Raw genomic sequence first — 18030 nt, 5'->3', positions numbered from 1 at the left:
CGGCTCCCAGCGAGGTCCTGGGCCAATCCTATATTCCCACAAGGCAGCGCGGGCACAGCATGACGGGAAGAGCTAGGTTCCCCGGAACTAGTAGAACGAACCATTCCAATATGGAGGGGTGGGCGAAGATCTCGTGTTAGAAAACTAGGAAAAGGGGGGAGGATTCCCAGTTGCCACTCTCAACGATAGTTATTATACAGCATTTAAATGGGAAGAAAAATCTTTAATGTACGTTATAAAAAGGAATCAGGTGACTTTTCCTCTTCACCCTCCCCCACAAGCGCTCGTGGTGCTGGCTCCGCTCCAGCCCCGCCAAGCTCCGCGGTCGCCGCGGACGGGAGCTGACTGGGGTCAACTCAAGTCATGCAGGTTGTAAGAAACGCGGGGTCTTGGCTCTTGCGGTTATGGGTTTGGCCACCGACGACCAGGTAAGAATGATTATTCCCTCCGAGCCTACGGCCACCCGCGGGAATTCGCTCCTGCCCGTGTCCCATGAGACACCTGGACTCCAGTTAGGACTCGGTTAGGCCTGGACCTCACTGAGCTTTCCTTCTCCACAGGGTCGCCGTGGCCGGAGTGCTGACCCCCACCATCCACACTAGCTCCCAGCAGATGCAAGACGCAGCGGCCAAGCCGGAAGCTGAGAAGGCGAAGGCTCCGGCGCCAGCTCCGAGCCGCAGCAGCTTCAGGTGAGGGCCACTTAGGTCCAGCCCTCGGGAGACTGGCACCACCCTCCAGAGTCAGAGAACCAGTGAATTCCCAACTCTTTGTCACTTGCCATCTGCGGGACCTTATGCAGATTAATCTTTGAGCCTCAGCTTTTTCGTCTGAAAGTGGAAATAACGCCGGAAGAGGTTGTAAGGATCAAATGAGATGAGCTTTGGGACAAAATGAATGCTCATGAACATTTGATGAATGAATGAGTGAACGTCGAAGTTGTATAGTAAATATCACCTTTGTTTCCCTCTGGCATCACGTCAGACTAACAACCTTCCCTGGGTCTCGGACACAAAAGGGGGCGGGGATGGGTGGCTACACTAGGGTGTATGTTATTATGCATTTTTTTGAGTTGGTCTAAGGTCCAGGGTGGTTTTTGTGCTTAGCCCCAGCGACTGGCAACTTGCTTTCCACAGTGCCACTGCCGCTTTGTGCTACTTGTACTTCATTGTATTTAACAAACCTTTTCTAAGAACCTGCTTGGTGCCAGGCACCGTGCTAGGTGCTGGGGATACAAATGCAGAAGATCATTCCTCCCCACAAGTAGTTCACAGTCTACCAGGGAAGACAAACATACAAATGTTTTCACCATAATCTGACCAGTGGTATATTGGAGGTAAGAGATGGTTGTTTTGAAGTATGAAAGAGTGAGTGTCTGACTCCAGAGGAAATCAGGCAAGAGTGCCAAGAAAATAATGTGAAGTTAAGAAGTGAACTGAATGGGAGTTCAGCTGGAAAAGATGAAAGGTCGTTTTAGGCAAACTAACAGTCTGTGTAAGGCATGCATTGTGAAAGAACGCAGTGTATTCAAGTGTATGTGTGATGGCAGATGAGGCCAGCAGGGTGAGAAGGAATCCGAATGCTGAGGGTCTTATCTGTAACACTGGGGCTTTTACGCAGTCCCCACTGTAGGCAGTGGGGAGCTGCCGAAGGAATTTAAGCCAAGATTCTGTTATAGTCACTCAGCAACGTCAGGCACTGTTCAAGGTGTTGGGGATGCATCGGTGACCAAACACACAAAAGTCCCTGCCCCCGTAGAACTTAAATTCGAGTGGATAGGGGACAGTATATAGAAAACAAGAAAACAAGTACGACAGATTGTAGGAATGTGTCTAGTGTTTGAGAGCAGCAGCAAGAAGGCCAACGTGGAGTGATTAAAAACAGGAGGTGGGGGCAGGAGGGCAAAGGGGTGCAGCAGGCATGCAGGGCTACATCCTGTCGGCCTTGTGGGCCACCGTGAGGACTTCAGCTTATTCTCTGAGTGAAGTGGGAAGTCACTGGAGAATTCTGAACGGAGGATTGACATGATTCTGCTTACATCTTAAAGGGTCCCTTTGGCCGCTGTGTTGATATTGAACTGTAGGGAAGCGAGGATGGAAGGTGGGAGAAGTCTCCTAAGCAGCTAAAAAACTACTGAAGTAATCTAGGTGAGAAATGATGCTGGCCTGGACCAGAGTAGCAGCTGTGGAGGTAGTATAAATGGTCAGACTGATACATCTAGAAGATGACCAACAGGATTTGTTCATGTAAGATGTGCGAAAAGGAGAGGACTGAAGGAGCACTCTAAAATTTTTGGCCTAAATAACTGGAAAGATAGAGTTGTCATGAAGACGGGGGAGACTGCAGGAGCTTGGATTTGGGTGGTTAAGTTTGAGATGCTTCATTAACATCCAAGTGGAGATACAATATTGACTATTAGAAATGGAGTTCAGGGGACAGATCTGGGCTAGAGGTATACATTTGGAAGACTCGTCATATAGATGATTTTTTGTTTGTTTTGGGGTTTTTTTGCCACAAGGCTTATGGGATTTTAGTTCCCCGACCAGGGATCGAACCCAGGGCCCCCTGGCAGTGAGAGCACCGAGTCCTAACCACTGGACCACCAGGGAAGTCCCTAGATGATATTTAAAACCATAAGATACAAGATCATCAAGAGAGAAAGGGTAAACAAAGAGAAGAAGAGGTCCAAGGACAGAACCCTGGAGCCTCTGGCATTTAGAGATTTGGGAGATGAGGAAAAATCAGCAAAAGAGAAAGAAGAAACCTCCAGAGAAGTACTAAGAAAACCTGGAGGGTTTTTTTTTTTTTTTAATGTGGTTCAAGGGCAGAGAGATTAGCTATATCAAATGCTACTGATATGATAGGTCCATAGACTGATGACAGAATTGCTCATTGGACTTAACATTGTGAGTTGGTTGGTGACCTTGACTAGAGCATTTTTGGTGGAGGTATGAGGGGCTAAGGTCTGAGTAGCATGGGTTCAAGGAGAATAGAAGACAGGAAGAAACAGCAGGTATGGTCATTTCTTTGAGCGGGAATATAGAAATGGGCAGGTGCTAAAGGAGGCTTTAGGATCAAGAGGTTTTTGTTTGTTTTTAGGTTGGGGAAATGACCACATGTTTTGCTGATGGGAATGATGCAGTAGAGAGGGGAAAGAATGAGGATGCCGGACTGCTGTCCTTGAGGGGCTAACACACAAGTGGAGCATCATAACAGGAGAGAAGGCAGAGATTGTGGGCACAGATGTTTGGTAGTGGGAGCTGGAAGAGCCTCTGATTGCTTCTATTTCTCTGTGAAGGTCATCAGCGGGCAGTGAGGAAGCAGGAAGGAGTTGAAGGTCTGAGAGGACAAAAGACGGTACAAAATAGTCATCCAGGACAGTGAAAGGGTAATTGAACTGTGGATGCGCTGTATGATTGCCAGCAATGAGGGCCCACTGGATGTTAGAAGTCATTAAAGTAAAGCAGCGGTTCTCAGCCCGGGGAGGCTGTGCCTCCAAGGGGACTTTTAGCGATGTTTGAAGACATTTTTGGTTGTCACAACTTGAGGGACAATGTCTAGTTGGGTAGAGGCCAGGGATGTTGCTAAACACCCCACAGTGTGCAGGACAGCCCCCCCTCAGAGAATTCTCTTGCCCAAAATGTCAGTAGTACTGAGGTCAAGAAACTGTAATAGAAAGACAGACAGTAGGTACTACTGCACTACTGTGTATTTTTCTCTACCCAACTGTGCAGGCTATTTTCAGTCCTTGTCAGCCGTTTGCAAGAGATGCCGTGTGTGCGGGCCTGGTTTGAGGATGGTATGAAGAGGCAGCAGACCAGCGCCAGAAAGCTTTGTCTTTCCTGTTTCTGGGCTGCCTCGGGGTGAACCACTTGTTCGTTTGTACATTGGACCTGGGAGGCTTAAAAGCTTGATCTTGTCTGCGCCTTCAGTTAAATGGTTCAAGCTCCAAATCCTTCCTAGTTCAAAAATCTTGGCCTATATAAAAGGCATTATGCTGGTATGTTCAGACTTTAGAAGGCTTAAGTTTTTGACCCACAAGTCCATAGGGGAAATTATCAATGGGGAAATGGTAATGTTTTAAATATGAATGTCATCTCAGAGCCTCGTCCACATTCCACCTCACTGTAGGCTGATAAGCTGGCAACCTGCTGAGATGCTAAATCATCTCTAAGATCAGGCCAAGCAGGAAAGAATACACTTGTAACTCTTGAATACCACTGTGCTACTGTTGTGTTTTTTTTAAATCTCTCTAGGAAAGCCAGTCAGGAGGATAATGCTCAGATAATAGTGTATTCTCTAAATCAGAACCCATTGTAGTTCAGGTGGCTGAGGGGGTACAAACACTGATCTGATCTGTACGTGTAGGCAGGGTGCAGCAGCAGGTTTGCTCGAGTCTAGAATAAAAAAAAGCGCAGGTGGTGAGCAGAGCTCTGAACCAGGGTAGAGCCCCTCGACCCAAGGCCTGGCTTCCCTTGTTAACCCTGTTCCCCTATTTGTACTCAGTTTCTCCACCTGAAAATGAAGAGTCCTGACCAAGAGACAGCCAGAGGACAGATTGGACTGAGATAGAGAGGGGTCTTGAACTCAACATGATATCTAGGCCAGTGTGCTAAACCCTGAGTTCACATTCTGACTCACTTGGGCTACTTCAGAAATGGATTCTCAGGCCCCATCCAGAAGTCTGGGGTGGAGTGTAAGCAAGAATCACGTGATCCAGCTGTTCAGCCAGCATGGACAGCCGCTGGTCTAGGATAGGGCTTGGCAAGTTGGCCCCTACCCAGATCTGGCCAGTTTCCTGTTTTTTATTGGACAGTAGTCACACCTATTAACTTACTGTTGTCTGTAGCTGTTTTTGCACCACAGTGGCAAAGTTGAGTAGTTGCAACAGAAACTTTACGACCAGCAAAACCTAAAATATTTACTATCTGGCCCTTCACAGAAAAAGTTTGCTGACCTCTATTCCAGGGAATACTGGATTTTTTTTTTATAATAATGATTTTTATAAGTATTATTAAGACAATTTTGTCTTTTTTTATTAAGATAATTTTGTCATATCAATATGATATGAAAAATCATATTGTTTGTACAAACTAACAATAATATAGTCAAGGTATCTGTGGTTGATAAAACAAGAAATAGAGATTCGACTTTATTTTTTTAAATGCAGAAAGAGTAGCTTATAGAGGACTGGAAAGAGTGATCTGATTATACTAGAAGGGACAGGTAAAGATGGGGAGCATGGATTAAATTCTCTTTCCTCCCAGCAGAAAGCCACTAGCTGTGTCTAGAGTCAACAACTCAGGAAACGGCTGCTGAAGCACCGTGTTCCCAGATGTGGCAGCAGCGCCAGAAAGGTTGGGGGCAGTGACCTCAGGAGCAGGTTGAGGCAGAGAGCTGCTGTTTTTTATTATGAGTTTGTCTGTACTGTTGGCTTTTTTTAAACCTTGTAATTTTTTTTTTAATTAAAAAAAAGAAAAAATCAGGACAACCTTACCTAAAATTTTTCTTCTAATTGCAGCATTTACCCTCCAATTCCAGGACAAGAGAGCTCTCTGAGGTGGGCAGGAAAGAAATTTGAGGAGATCCCAATCGCACACATCAAAGCATCGTACAACAAGTAAGCAGGGAAGGGAGCACCTGGTAGGGCTAGAGTGGGCTTCTTTCCCCTTCAGAGGGGGCGGACAAGTCAGGCTGCCACGTTCTGCACACAGATGCTGATGCAGAGGTCCCCCGGGCTCCCTCCTGGTTTGGGGAGACCACCTCTCTCTTTATATAGTTTATTCAGATTTCATGACAATGTGAACTAGGTTAGGCATATCACATTCATAAGATTTCATTGCTGTCCTTGGGAATTGTATTTCCTGGTTCTGCTCAAGACTTGGAGAAGAGTATATTTTAGGGCCAGAAAGTCCCTCTGTGAAAGTATTTGTTAAGTGTTAGTACTGGGGATGGGTGATTAATTAATGAGAGAGATTATTTCAGAATATATGATTTACTAACAAACTAAGCAAAATGGAAACCTCCAAATAAGAGTTGCTTTAAAGTACTCGCCTTGGGCCACCGTGCACCGACCTCTGCCTTTGTAGGGATGCACAAGGTTGGAAGACTAGCGTTCTGTGTGGCTTTCAGACAGTGCTGGGTAAGTTCCCAACTGTGTGTTGGCAACGGAAATCTTGCTGACGTCAGTAACATCTTTGCACACCAGCCCCCACTTGGAGATGGGATTGGTGTTTGGTCAACAGTCGCCTATGAAGCAATTTAGAGAACAATACAAGAGACTGTTGGTAGTCAGAGCTAGAGGGTGGGCACAGGCGAGGTGCCATAGGATGCATTTCAGCTTTCGTCTGGTAAGCTCGGAATGAGAGCCCCTGGATTTTCCTCTCTTCTCAGGCTGCTAAGGACATAGGTAAGCTCTCTTTGTTCGTTTGCTTTTCTAAGGGTCTGTGGCCCACTCTGTAGATCTCTGTTGAGGTTGTCTCAGGGACAAGCCATTCTCTTGTCTATTTCTACTCTGTTCAGTGTAGAAAACCCAAGAAGCCCTGGTAGGGAAATGGCAGCCGTAGCCAGGCCAACAGCAGGTGGCCTGAGCCCAGGGCCAGCTCCAGCAGGTCTCCCCATAACCACTCTCCACTTCCCTCTGTGGTGAGTTCTCAGGGAGCTCTTCAGACCAGGAGACTGGGCAGTGATCGAGAGGGAAATGGAAAGCATGTCTAAGGATTTCTTGAAGTTATTCTTAATTTTAATTTAACTTGTTAAAGAGTCCTTATCTTTTAGAGATATATACTGAAATATTTACAGATGAAATGATGGATCTAAGATTTGCTTCAAAATAATCCATTAGTTAGGGGATAGAGGGGAGTAGAAACAGAGTTTATAGGTGAAACCAAATTGGATATGAGTTAATAATTGTTGAAGCTGAATGGTGAGTCCATGGGAGTTCAGACATTATTCTATCCACTTTTGTGTATATTTGAAACTTTACCAATGAAAAATCATTAAAAATTACCTGATGTGAAAATCTGATTTCTTAGGGAAAAAAAAAAGAAGAAGCCAGAAAGGACCCTGAATCTAATTTAAAACACTGGCTACAGGGAAGATACTAGGAGGAAAATATGCCACCTTTCCTTTGGATGACACTTAGCACCCTCAGATTATGGAGCTCCTGTTAGTCGGCTCAGGCCACTATAACAAAATACCACAAACTGGGTGGCTTAAACAGCATTTATTTCTCACAGTTCTGAGGCTGCAAGTCAGAGATCAGTGTGCCAGCAGGATCGGGTTCTAGTGACAGGTCTTCCAAGTTGCAGATGGCTGGCTTCTCGTTGTGTCCTCACATGCTGGAAGAGGCAAGGGAGCTCTCTGGGGTCCCTTTTATAAGGCACTAATCCAGTTTATAAGGGCTCCACCCTCATGATCTAATCATCTCCCAATGGCCCCACCTCCCAATACCGTCACATTAGGGGTTAGAATTTCAACATGAATTTAGGAGGCGGAGCCCAAACATTCCATGCATAACGGCTCTCTTTAGATTATACGACTTGTCAGTTTTTAGTGAGGTTTAGGGGTTGATTCTGACCTTTCCTGGCACCTCCTACAGGAGTTCAAAAAACACTCATCTGATAAGCTCAGAGTGAAAGCAGCTAACGGTCTTTTTCTTTCACACTCGGGCTTGTCTGGGCATGGGTTAGCGCTCTCTTACTCCCCTGAAGAGCCATTATATTCTGTACACCTCCCCTCCTTTCCCAGCACACAGATCCAGGTAGTCTCTGCCGCTCACCAGCCCCTTGCCCGTGCTTCCTGTGGCACGGAGGGGTTTCAGAATGCCAAGAAGGGCACGGGCATTGCAGCGCAAACAGCGGGCATAGCTGCCGCGGTGGTAAGTGTGTGTTCTTTCCGGCTCCCTCTGTGCTGGGCTCCACTTTCTGCATGGCTGATCACTGGCAGGAAAGTTGTCCTTGAGGCGGCTACCCTAACATTGGGGGTGGTTTGAAGAGGTGTGTGTGAAAAGGCTTCTCTTTTCTCTTTCTCTCAGCTTCAGTAGAAGTGAAACACTCGGTTCATTCTAGAAGAGGCAGGAGCCAGGTGCTGAAGGCTCACCAAAGCCTCCTGGATTTAAAGACCAGTGCGGTGGGTGGGGTGTGGTTGTGGTAACGGTCCATCTGGAGGAGGGGTGGCATGTGAGGGCTCTCCTGCAGTACCAGAGGGAGCGTGAACTGTTGCGGACCTTTCTAAAAGCAAGGTGGCAGTGAGCTGCAGTTGGTGTATTTATTCAGTATCTACTATACGCCAGACACTTTACGTTCATTATCTTGAATCCTCAGAAGACCCTCGGTATTGCCCACATTTTTAAGAGTCATTTGGGATTCAGGGTGTGTGGCTTGCTCAGAGCCATGCAGCCAGTCCAGTTCTCTGAAGTGACCCCACCCGGTCTGGGACCAGGGCCTGGGCACTGTCTGCTACCACACAGGCCTCACAAAGGTTCACTGCCAAACCGGGAGTATCTCTGGAAGGAAAACCTTGACCTTCAGACAAAGCTCGATGCCCCAAAATACTGATTGCTATGTATCAGTGATCATCAAAACACACTAAATGGCCACTAATGGGCAGGTTTATACACTTAAAAGAAATATGTCAGTGTTAACGGTGGCTTCTGCATGGTGGGTTGAGTGACCTGTGTGTTTTCCAGACTTTCTGCAATAAACTGCCTTTATAAACAAGAAAGAAAATTTTAACTATAACTAAAGATTAAAATGATAAGATAACACTTTCTAAGAGGGTACTGAGGCTTAGCCTTGGAGTCCAGGGCACCTTATGGGCTGAAATTCTGCATTTATCCACCTGGGAAAAATCTGAGCGATATTTAGAAGTCTCCACTAGGTGGCAGTGCTGTCCTGGGCGGAAAGAGATCCCAGCTGACTGCTGGTGTCTGTCCTGCACCTCGGCCATCTGCTCTTTGCTTCCTTCCCTGTCTTCTGCCTGTTTACATGTGTGGGTGCTTGTTCCATGGAGCTCATAACCCTGTTGCTCCAGGTGGCAGAAGCAAGGGGCTTGGATGTCGCACTTCTCTCTCAGAGCACTAACCACTTGTTGCTCCTCTCCAGAAAGCTACGGGGAAGGGTGTGACCCACGTCCGAGTTGTGGTGAAAGGCCTGGGGCCAGGGCGCTTGGTAAGTGACCTCGCTTCACAGCCCAGCATGTGTGCTTGCTTCTTCAGTTAGTGAGAGAAACGGGGGTGAGAGCAGAGGAGGGAGAGTGGAGTGGACCCTGTAGTGGATTTCCCTAACGGCTTGAAGTTTCTTTCCATTGCCTCTAATCTACTAAGTTTCTCAAAGCAAGCCCTGATCCCTTAGTTTCAATTCATCAGACACTTACGGAGTGCCTGCTGTGTGCCAGGCACTGGGAACAGAAAGGTGGCCCCTGGGGGACTGTCACAAATGGGTCCCTCAGTACAGACTAGTGAGTGCAGTGGTAAAGCTTGTGCCCAGGGTGCTGGGAGCCTGTTGGGTGTGATCAGGAAAGTGTCCCCAAAGAGGTGACATCTCTACTGATTTTTTGAGAATGACGAGGGACTAACCAGGTATGCGTATGGGATTGGGGGTGGGGGGATCATTCCAGGCAGAGGAAACTACAAAAGCATAATGCTTAAGATGCGTTGAGATTTACAACAGTCTTTGTTCTTAGATTGTAAAGCGCCAGGTGGGACGTGGCAAGTGGGATTGGAGATGTGGGCGGCGTTGAGGGCTTGGTGAAGGGGTTGGTAGGGAGAGCTCTGTGAGGGCATCACGTTGGGACTGTAGATATCAGAGCCAGTGAGCTTTCTCATCCCTACGCCGCCGCCCCCACCCCCCCCACCCCCGACCGGTTCCTCTCCGGGCCCTGTCTGGACACACTGGGCCATCGTTTCTGGGACCGTGCCATCCTGCTATTCCTTCTCCTTCCAGTCTGCCATCAAGGGACTGACCATGGGGGGCCTGGAAGTGATCTCAATCACAGACAACACCCCAATCCCGCACAACGGCTGCCGCCCCAGGAAGGCTCGGAGGCTGTGAGGGGCAGGAAGCCTGCACCTGAACCTGACCTCAAGTCCCGCCTCCAGCTGGACCTCATGGAAAGCACACTGTCAGAGCTCTCTCCAGGGAGGGCTTGTTAGAGACCCTTCAGGCAGTAAGGGAGAGCTCTGCCTCCTTATGTGATGGCCTTTGCTTGTTCCTTCGACTGGAGACCAGTATGCCCAGAAGTGACGCCATGCCTCTCTTGGACAGGAGGGGAGCTACAGTGGCGGCTGTGGCTCAGACTCCAACCAGTAAATGCTGCAGCTGCTCTGAAAAAAATAAAAATATCTCCACCATCTGTAGTAATTTGTGGGTTTTTTTGCTTCCAGCGTTGCAAAAAGTAACCCCCCACTTCCTCCTGAAAATGAGATTGTGAATTGAGGTGAGACCCTCGATGGAAGGATTAAGATGTAAATGTGGGCCACTAAGTACCAGGCACCTTCCTCTTTGGTTTCACATATTTCCTTTTTAGCCCCTTAACCAAGGTTTCCAGAGCTCATTAGCAACTTTTCTTACTAACTTGTAATTTGGCCCCAAATTGAGAGCTTTGTGCCTCCTCCCTCTGGAGCATTCTGATAGCAGGTTTCACTGTTAGCAGGCGTGTCTGAAGTTAGTTAGCCCTAACAGTACGGGAGAGTGGTCCTGGAATCGGGTTCCCTTAAGTGTGAACCATCAGAGATTCCCCACAGTCAAGGCTGTATTACACACTCCGTGGGCGTCAGCAGCCCCAACACCCAAGACTGCATGACCCTAAAGGAGGGAGGGTGGAGTGGTATAAACAGGGTTCTCTAGAAATTAGGGGAGATGGAGGGATGGGCGAGAGCAGAGCCCAAATTGAGACGTGCAGGAAAGCGAGTCCGGGTGGTGCTGACACAGCGGGCTCAGCCGGGCTCCCAGGCAGCACTGACTGCTCAGTCGGGACTCTGGGGTCCCTGGATGCCAGAAGCCAAAGGTGGGGCCTCTGGGGACCCAGCAGGAGAGACCCCCTCTTCCTTGGACAGAGAGGACCAAGGATGAGAGCTTACCAGGAGATGAAAAGGTGCACATCTGTCGGAGGGGAGTCTGCAGGAAGGGCCTGCCGACCACTGAGGGGCTCCACGCCTGCACAGCCAGCCAAGCATTGCGATTTGCTTGAACCCCGTGTAGTAAATGCACGAATGCCCTCTTACGTAGGAAAGCCGCTGCGTTACACAGGTTAGAGAAGGGGAAAGGACCAAGACCTGAATGTGAATTTAGAAGGAAAATATCTTCCTACTGCCTTCTCTTCCATCCTTAGCAGGACCTATGAAGGTTAACTTGTGACCAATGACTAAAGGAACCCAACTGGAGGCTTCTTGTTTTGAAACCACTGACGGAAGGAGTTAGTTAGTTACACTTTAAAACTATATATAAACAGGATGCATAAAAAACATGGGGCTCATGAGAACCGCTCTGTGGTGTGATATGGTTTGGCCTTTATTCGGGTGGACAGAGGGCCTGGAGCAATTAGTTTAACAGAGCAAGAAACAGGCGGTTCAAAAGAGAAGCTTAAAGAAAGTCCTTTACAGAGGTGTGGGCAGGGTCAGGGGATAAACACGCTGGAGTGCTCAAAGGCTAGCAGGAGCAGGGGAAGGAACAGTCCCCAGAACCTGGCCGGAGCTATAGTCACAGGAATGCGGCCTCTGCCAAAGCCACGGCCTGGCAGAGGGAGAGGAAAGAAACACCCTGACGGCTCCAGCCTCTGACCACCTGACGTCCCCCGTGGCTGAACCCAACAAGAACCAGAAGGCAGGGGATCAGGGTGGTGCCGTCCTTGGAGGGCCAGCCTCCCAGGCAGCAGAACAGATCTGGAGGGGCACGTGGAGAAGAGGAAGCTCAGGCGGTCTCCATCATTCCAGAAGTGAAATCCTCTGTACGCTGTGGTTTTAGAAAGTGTTATTTTATTCCCAAGAGGGCATTGAAAAGGAAGGTACTGCCTGAGAGTGCCTACAAGTAGACAGGACACAGGGGACCCTAAAGGATCAATGGTCTCAGGGCCAGAAATGGAAGCCTGGTACCACCGCCGGGAGCCAGGTGGGGGGAGCACCGTCAACAGGGCGCCCGGGGGAACGCACACAGCTTTGCTGCTGGGAGCCTCAGTGCCCTGCTGGGTCCAGGCTCTAAGAGGCCAGTGAACTTGTGCTCTCTTAGACTCTATCACCTCTTAATCGTGGGGTCTTGGCCTCAGACACCGGCCCCTCCTCAGGGGAGGACCTTCACTGACCACTTAAGGCAGTTATTGTTCACCCAAAATGCCAGGCTGCCCTTTCCCCTGCTGCCGCAAGCCCTTCTCCGAAGCCAGCCTCTCGGTCCTGAAACACAGGTGACCGTGTGCTTGCACTTCCCCCTGGCAGAGAAGATGCAGAGCCTGGCACTGGGTCCTGAGTATTTGCACAAGCAGAGTGTTGGCATCAACTTGTGTGACAGCACACTTCCTTGTTTCCTGGCAGCAGGGCCTTGGGTTATTGCTATGAGTGCATCAAAGCGCAAAGCTGGTGGCCCAGGACTAGCTGCATAAGGAAAGCCTCTCCTCCCCTCTCCCCTCTCTTCTCTCGTCTGCAGGCAAAAAGGCAAACATAATTTTTTCCTTTCAGCATAGATGCAATGTTTTCCCTTCTTTTGGCCAAGGTCATCACCCGACACCAAGCTGCTGTACCTTCACCACCAAAATAAACCTGTTTAACGGTAGAGTACCTGGATGCTGGCAGAATATAACTCGGCAGTTTAGGAGAAACCATTTTGCAATCGCCTCTACCTGCAACCTGACTCTCATATGTCCATTTTTTTTAATGCATATTAAATTAAAAGGCATTTAATGCATATATGGCTTCCCCCGGACTCCTTTATTCTTCCTCTCCAGTCATTTTTTCCTACCCTGGATAGATACCTTGCTTTTTAAATCTGGGTATTATCAGCCCACAGTGATGGAGTGGTCACTGCCAAAGCAGAAAACGTCTATTCAACCAAAGTGAACAAACATGGGCTATTGCACAAACACAGGTTGAGCACAGGGAGAACAGATATGGCACTGTCATTCCTGTCCTGGAGCCCACAGACCAAGAAAGCGGGACAGACACATGGCTGAATTAGTCAGAAGGAAGTTCCATACGAGGCACGAATGTTATTGGTGTTTGAGTGAGAGGATGATCCCCTCAGTTCATCCCAGCGGGATCACCAGGTATCTTTAGGATTGGAAACTGGCAAAGCAGCATGGCCCCAGGTTACCGGATATGGCTTAGTTGGCGTGGTGGGTCATGATAGGAAGACAAATGGGGGTAAAATCTTACCAAAGGATTGGGAGAAAAGGAAGGAGGCAAAAAACCTGTGGCCACACAAGATGTGATGGAGAAAGGGAGGTGGGCGTGTAGAAGGCTGCAGTCAAGCTCATTTGCAGGCGATGAAGGTAGGTGTGTAGGCATCTAAAATAGAGTAGAAAGAGTCACTGAGGTTTAAGTCAAGAAACTATGAGATGTGGACAAAGAAAGCTGTCAATCTTGATGCTGAAGCCCCAAAGAGGGCATCAGGGCAGGGGACAGAAAAGTCAGGGAGAATCAAATCAAAGTCCCCAGACAACACAGAGCGGCCAGAGGACAGGAAGGAGTATATGGGTTTAGGAAGAGGGGAGTAACAGCATGAACTTCAAAAGAGAAGGACTGTTGGGAGGAGGTGGCAGAACAATGTCCCAGAAGGGAGATGAGGCACTGGCCACATGCTGGACCCCCATCCCTGGGCACTGGGGTGAGATGTGCAGAGTTGGGGAGGAATGGGGAGGCGTGTGGTGATGAGAGACTGTCTCTTCTCAGTGGACTCAAGCTCTGGGGACCACAGAAGAAGGAGCGGGGTGATGAGAGTCCTGGAGAAGAATGCAGGCTGTGGGCTGGGTTGGGGGTATCCGGCGTGGTGACTTTGCAGATGCTGAGAGGGTGTGGAGAGAGATGAGGCTGGGGAGGGCCTGGAGGGGGTGAGGACAGGGACCTGCCATGGTTGTGGTCTGGACTGGAACCTGTGTCCAGTGTCTTCTCTGCTTCTAAGCTGCTGTCATAAAGAATACAGACGGCCGGAAGCCATGAAAAGATGACCCGTCTTACAAGTAATCAAGGAAATGGGAATTAAAATGCATGACCATCACTCCCCAAATGATGCTAATCCAAGCCACAGTGGGGATGAGCTCTCCCAGGAACAAAGCAGAGAATGAGGAAAATAAGACGACCCAGTGTTAAATGCTGCAAGGAGGGCAAGGCTGCAAAGAGGCAGGGATGCAGCGATCAGAGAGACAGCAGGTGTGGCGTCTCAGAAGCCAAAGGGCCGAGCACTTCAGAAGAAGGGAACAGTCAGGGTGCACGGTGCGGCTGAGAGGTCAGCTGGCAGCTCAAGCAAGGTGAGGACTGGGCAATGGCCATGGATTTGGCAACATGGAGATCCCCATTCACCGAAGGGAAGGAGAGTAGAAGAGAGTCAGGATGCCGAGTCTTCTGTAGAGGCTGTGTCATGGCAACAGGGGTGGATGAGGAGATGGGCTGTCTCCCTTGAGACATGGCAGCTGTGAGTCGGGGTGTGGAGGAGCCCTGGACCTGAGGGAGCGGGGAGGGAAGAGGCCTCGAGCTGGGGAGAAGCAGACCTCAGCAAGGCAGCAGGAGGCCAGGCCTCAGGGGGAGACAGCCAGAGTGGGGCTCCAGTGACAGGCGGGAACAGCAGCGTCCAACTCCAGCAACGTGGCACTGACAACGGAAACAGAACGTCCTTGCAATTGGTACACAGGGAACCTTTCTTTCTTTTTTTCCCAATATTCCATAAATTGTTCTGAAATAAAAGTGCTCTCAAATGTAAATAGCTAGAGCCTCTTCAGAGGGAGATCTGGCAATATCGTTCACCACTTACGATGTACAGACCTTCACAGTTCCCTTCTAGGAAGTTCCCACATGGAGCAGCGCTGTCCCTGCTCATGGACGTGCCCTGGAGCTGCGTGGTCAGCACAGCAGCCACCAGCCCCGCGGGACTCTCCAGCACTGGCGATGTGGCGAGCAGGACCATGACTGAGGAATTGGCAGTTCGGTTTTATCCAGTTCAAATTCATTGAAATGTAAGTACAGCATGTGGCTGGTGGCTACTGTATCGGACAGTGCAGCGGAGACAGGCTCTCACGTGGGTGGGAGTAGGCAGAGGTATATACCCACTGAGGCACTGCGAGTAACGGAAGAAGATTGGAACCTAAATGTCCATCAACCGGTTGCTAGCTAAGGAAATTACAGCCCATCCGGATAACGGAATGTTAGCCCTGAAACAAGCCAAGATGTATTGCTAAGTGAAAAACAAGGGGGTTGGGAGGCGGGACAGGCAAGACAGTGCAGAGTACAGTTGCAAACTGCTGTAGAAAAGGACAGGATATGTGTACATAAATGTGGATGCACTGACTATCTGGAAAGACATACCCCAAATGGGAGCATTCCCTCCAGGGAGAGAAACTCAGTGACTGGGTAACAGGCAGAAAGAAGATTTTTTACCTTTTCCACCTTCAGAAGAGGGTGCCATGTACAGCTGACCCTTGAACAACGCCGGGGTTAGGGGCGCCCACCCTGCGTGCAGTGCAAATCCACGTATAACTTCACAGTGACCCTCCGTATCCATGGTTCCGCATCCACAGATTCAACCTTGGGTGTCGTAGTACTGAACGGATTTAGTGAAAAAAATCCACATAGAAGTGGACCCTTGCAAATCAAGCCTGTGTTGTTCAAGGGTCAGTTGTCCATGTTGTTGCTTATTCGGGTTAATTAATGAATCAATTAAAATAAAATAAAAATAGAAATAAACTGGTTTATAAGAAATGCGTAGAAGCTGCAGAGTCAGGCACTATGTAAATTATCTCAAGCGGGCAGATCACATTTTTTCAATAGACATTTTGACACACACAGATCTGTAACATCCCCCCACCCTGCAGCTGGCCTAGTATTTGGGGGAGGACTTCTGACTTGGCTCTGAAATTTGTTCTGGTAATCAATCTGGCTTCTCCCCTCTGCCCACCCAGGTTCAAATTAAATTGTACACATGCTCTGCGATTCAGCCTAACAAGTCTGGCCAGAAAAGTTGGCCTCAGTGTCATTGTTGCTTGGCTGGAAGGAAGGGGCAGACAGAGCACAGCGCCCCGTTTCCATAGTGCCCTGTGGCAGCTTAACCACCTTGGATTTGCGTAATCCCCTTGAACGGAAAGGAAATGTCAACTGAGGGGCAGTGTGGTGTCACAGGGGACCCTGGCTGGCAGGACACCTGTTGTCTCAACCCAGCTTGAGTACAGACGCAGCAGGCTGTCAGCCACACCCCCTTCCCCAAATGGACCTCAGTTTCCCCCTCAGGACCAAGAGGCGGTTGAGTGGGCTATAGCTCCGGCACCTAGGAACCCACAGCTCCTTTGTGGCTGGGAGGACAGCCCGGGTTCGGATGCACTAGCCCACACTGGGGGAGACCCTCAGGGCTGCGACACAGGCCTGACTGGATGCCGCGGAAATGCCCTTCGCTCTTCTCCCCGTGTGCTCTCCCCAGGGCTCCATTCCCCCTGCCTGCTTGCAGTGGGGAGGGCCGGGGCTTCGGAGACACCCAGCCCAGGTTGGGACCCCGGCTCGGCATCAGTCTGACGCTCAGCTACTCCACCTCCACGGGACTGTTAGGAGCATTCGCCCAGACAGCTGTGTACCCGCTTGTACACAGCTGGTGCTCATGAAGGATGCCTCTGCGCTCTCCCCACACTGCTCCCTTGGGCTCCAGTCTGTGGGGTTCTGGCTGAGAACAGTGGTGGATGCAGATGCAAGCCCATCTTGCTGCCGTTATTATTATTACTATTCCCAAAGCTTTCTTTCCTGTGATTTTAATCAGAGAAGGTTCTGGTGGAGCCAACCACCCATCCTCCTACTCCCTTAAACCCACTCAATTGTAGATTAAGCCAGATTGTTACAAATTTGCAGCCAAAAATTAAATTAAATTTAAAAGCCAAATGATTCTAGAATCTATCCTTCAAGAGCCTTTCTTCCATCCCTCCTTCCTCGAAAATCTATCCATACTCAGATAAAATATGTCTAGAACCTGGTAGCTGCCCTCAGCAGCTTTGAGGCTGGTGGGGGAGACAAATTCAGAAAAAATCCATTGTAATCCTGCAGGTGCTACCACAGAACAGGGGTGTGTGTGATGAGAAGAGGTATCAAGGAACACTTCCTGGAGGAGGTGACACCTGAACTCAAAATAAGAGTAAGCATTAGGAGGCAAATGCGGGGGATGAGGGGTGAGGGGGGTAGTTTCCAGCAGAGAGGATGCATGCATGGACAAAGGGCAGGGGGCAGAAATGACAGTCTGCAGTAAACTACCAGCAGTTTAGAACATAATGTGAGGGAGGAAGGGAGGCTATAGCAGGCTGAATAACAGCCCCCAGAGATAACAGATCCTAACCCTGGAATCTGTATGTGTCACTTTATTTGGAAACGGGGTCTTTGCAGATGTGATCAAGTTAAGGATATAAAAATGGGGAGATTATCCTGGATTACCTGGGTGGACCCTAAATGAGATCACATGTACCCTTAAGAAATGGAGGCAGCAGGAGATGTAACTGCACAGAGGAGAAGGCCATGTGACCATGTAGGCAGAGACGAGTGATGCAGCCACAAGCCAAGGACCTACCGGAGCCACCAGAAGCTGGTAGAGGCAAGGAACAGGTTCTCCCCTGGAGATGAGATGAGAGATGGGAGTCTGACCGAGAACAGACAGTCAGGACTGCTGCGCAGGGCCCATTCAAGAGAGGTTTACGAGGCAAAATTGCTCTCTGGGTTGAAGGGGGCCAAGAAGCACCAGAGCTGCCACAGGGCATGTCTAACAAAAGGGACTGGTAGGGCTGCGGCAGCTCCCACTTCACACGGACACCCTGGGCCGGTGGCCCTGCCTCTGAGGGACCGACAGGGCTCCCTTCCTGGGCCTTGCACCC

General features: G+C 49.4%; 1 protein-coding gene across 1 annotated transcript; it reads left to right on the top strand.

The window, feature by feature from the left end:
• Positions 1-99: 99 nt before the first annotated feature.
• MRPS11 (mitochondrial ribosomal protein S11) lies at positions 100-10348 on the top strand. Its single transcript, XM_061181779.1, has 6 exons — positions 100-428; positions 561-689; positions 5519-5617; positions 7747-7876; positions 9102-9167; positions 9942-10348. The coding sequence occupies exons 1-6, from the start codon at positions 364-366 to the stop codon at positions 10047-10049; spliced, it is 597 nt and encodes a 198-aa protein (XP_061037762.1). The 5' UTR covers positions 100-363; the 3' UTR covers positions 10050-10348.
• Positions 10349-18030: the final 7682 nt, after the last annotated feature.

This window comes from Eubalaena glacialis, chromosome 2 (genome assembly GCF_028564815.1).
Source record: "Eubalaena glacialis isolate mEubGla1 chromosome 2, mEubGla1.1.hap2.+ XY, whole genome shotgun sequence".
Lineage (NCBI taxonomy): Eukaryota > Metazoa > Chordata > Mammalia > Artiodactyla > Balaenidae > Eubalaena > Eubalaena glacialis.
The sequence above is the reverse complement of the archived record's forward strand: the minus strand, read 5'-3'. Positions and strand labels throughout refer to the sequence as shown.

Coding starts and splice junctions, on each gene's coding strand:
- MRPS11 (XM_061181779.1), top strand. CDS start 364: ATGCAGGTTGTAAGAAACGCGGGGTCTTGGCTCTTGCGGTTATGGGTT. Junction 690..5,518: donor CCGAGCCGCAGCAGCTTCAG/GTGAGGGCCACT, acceptor TTCTAATTGCAG/CATTTACCCTCCAATTCCAG. Junction 5,618..7,746: donor ATCAAAGCATCGTACAACAA/GTAAGCAGGGAA, acceptor CTCCTTTCCCAG/CACACAGATCCAGGTAGTCT.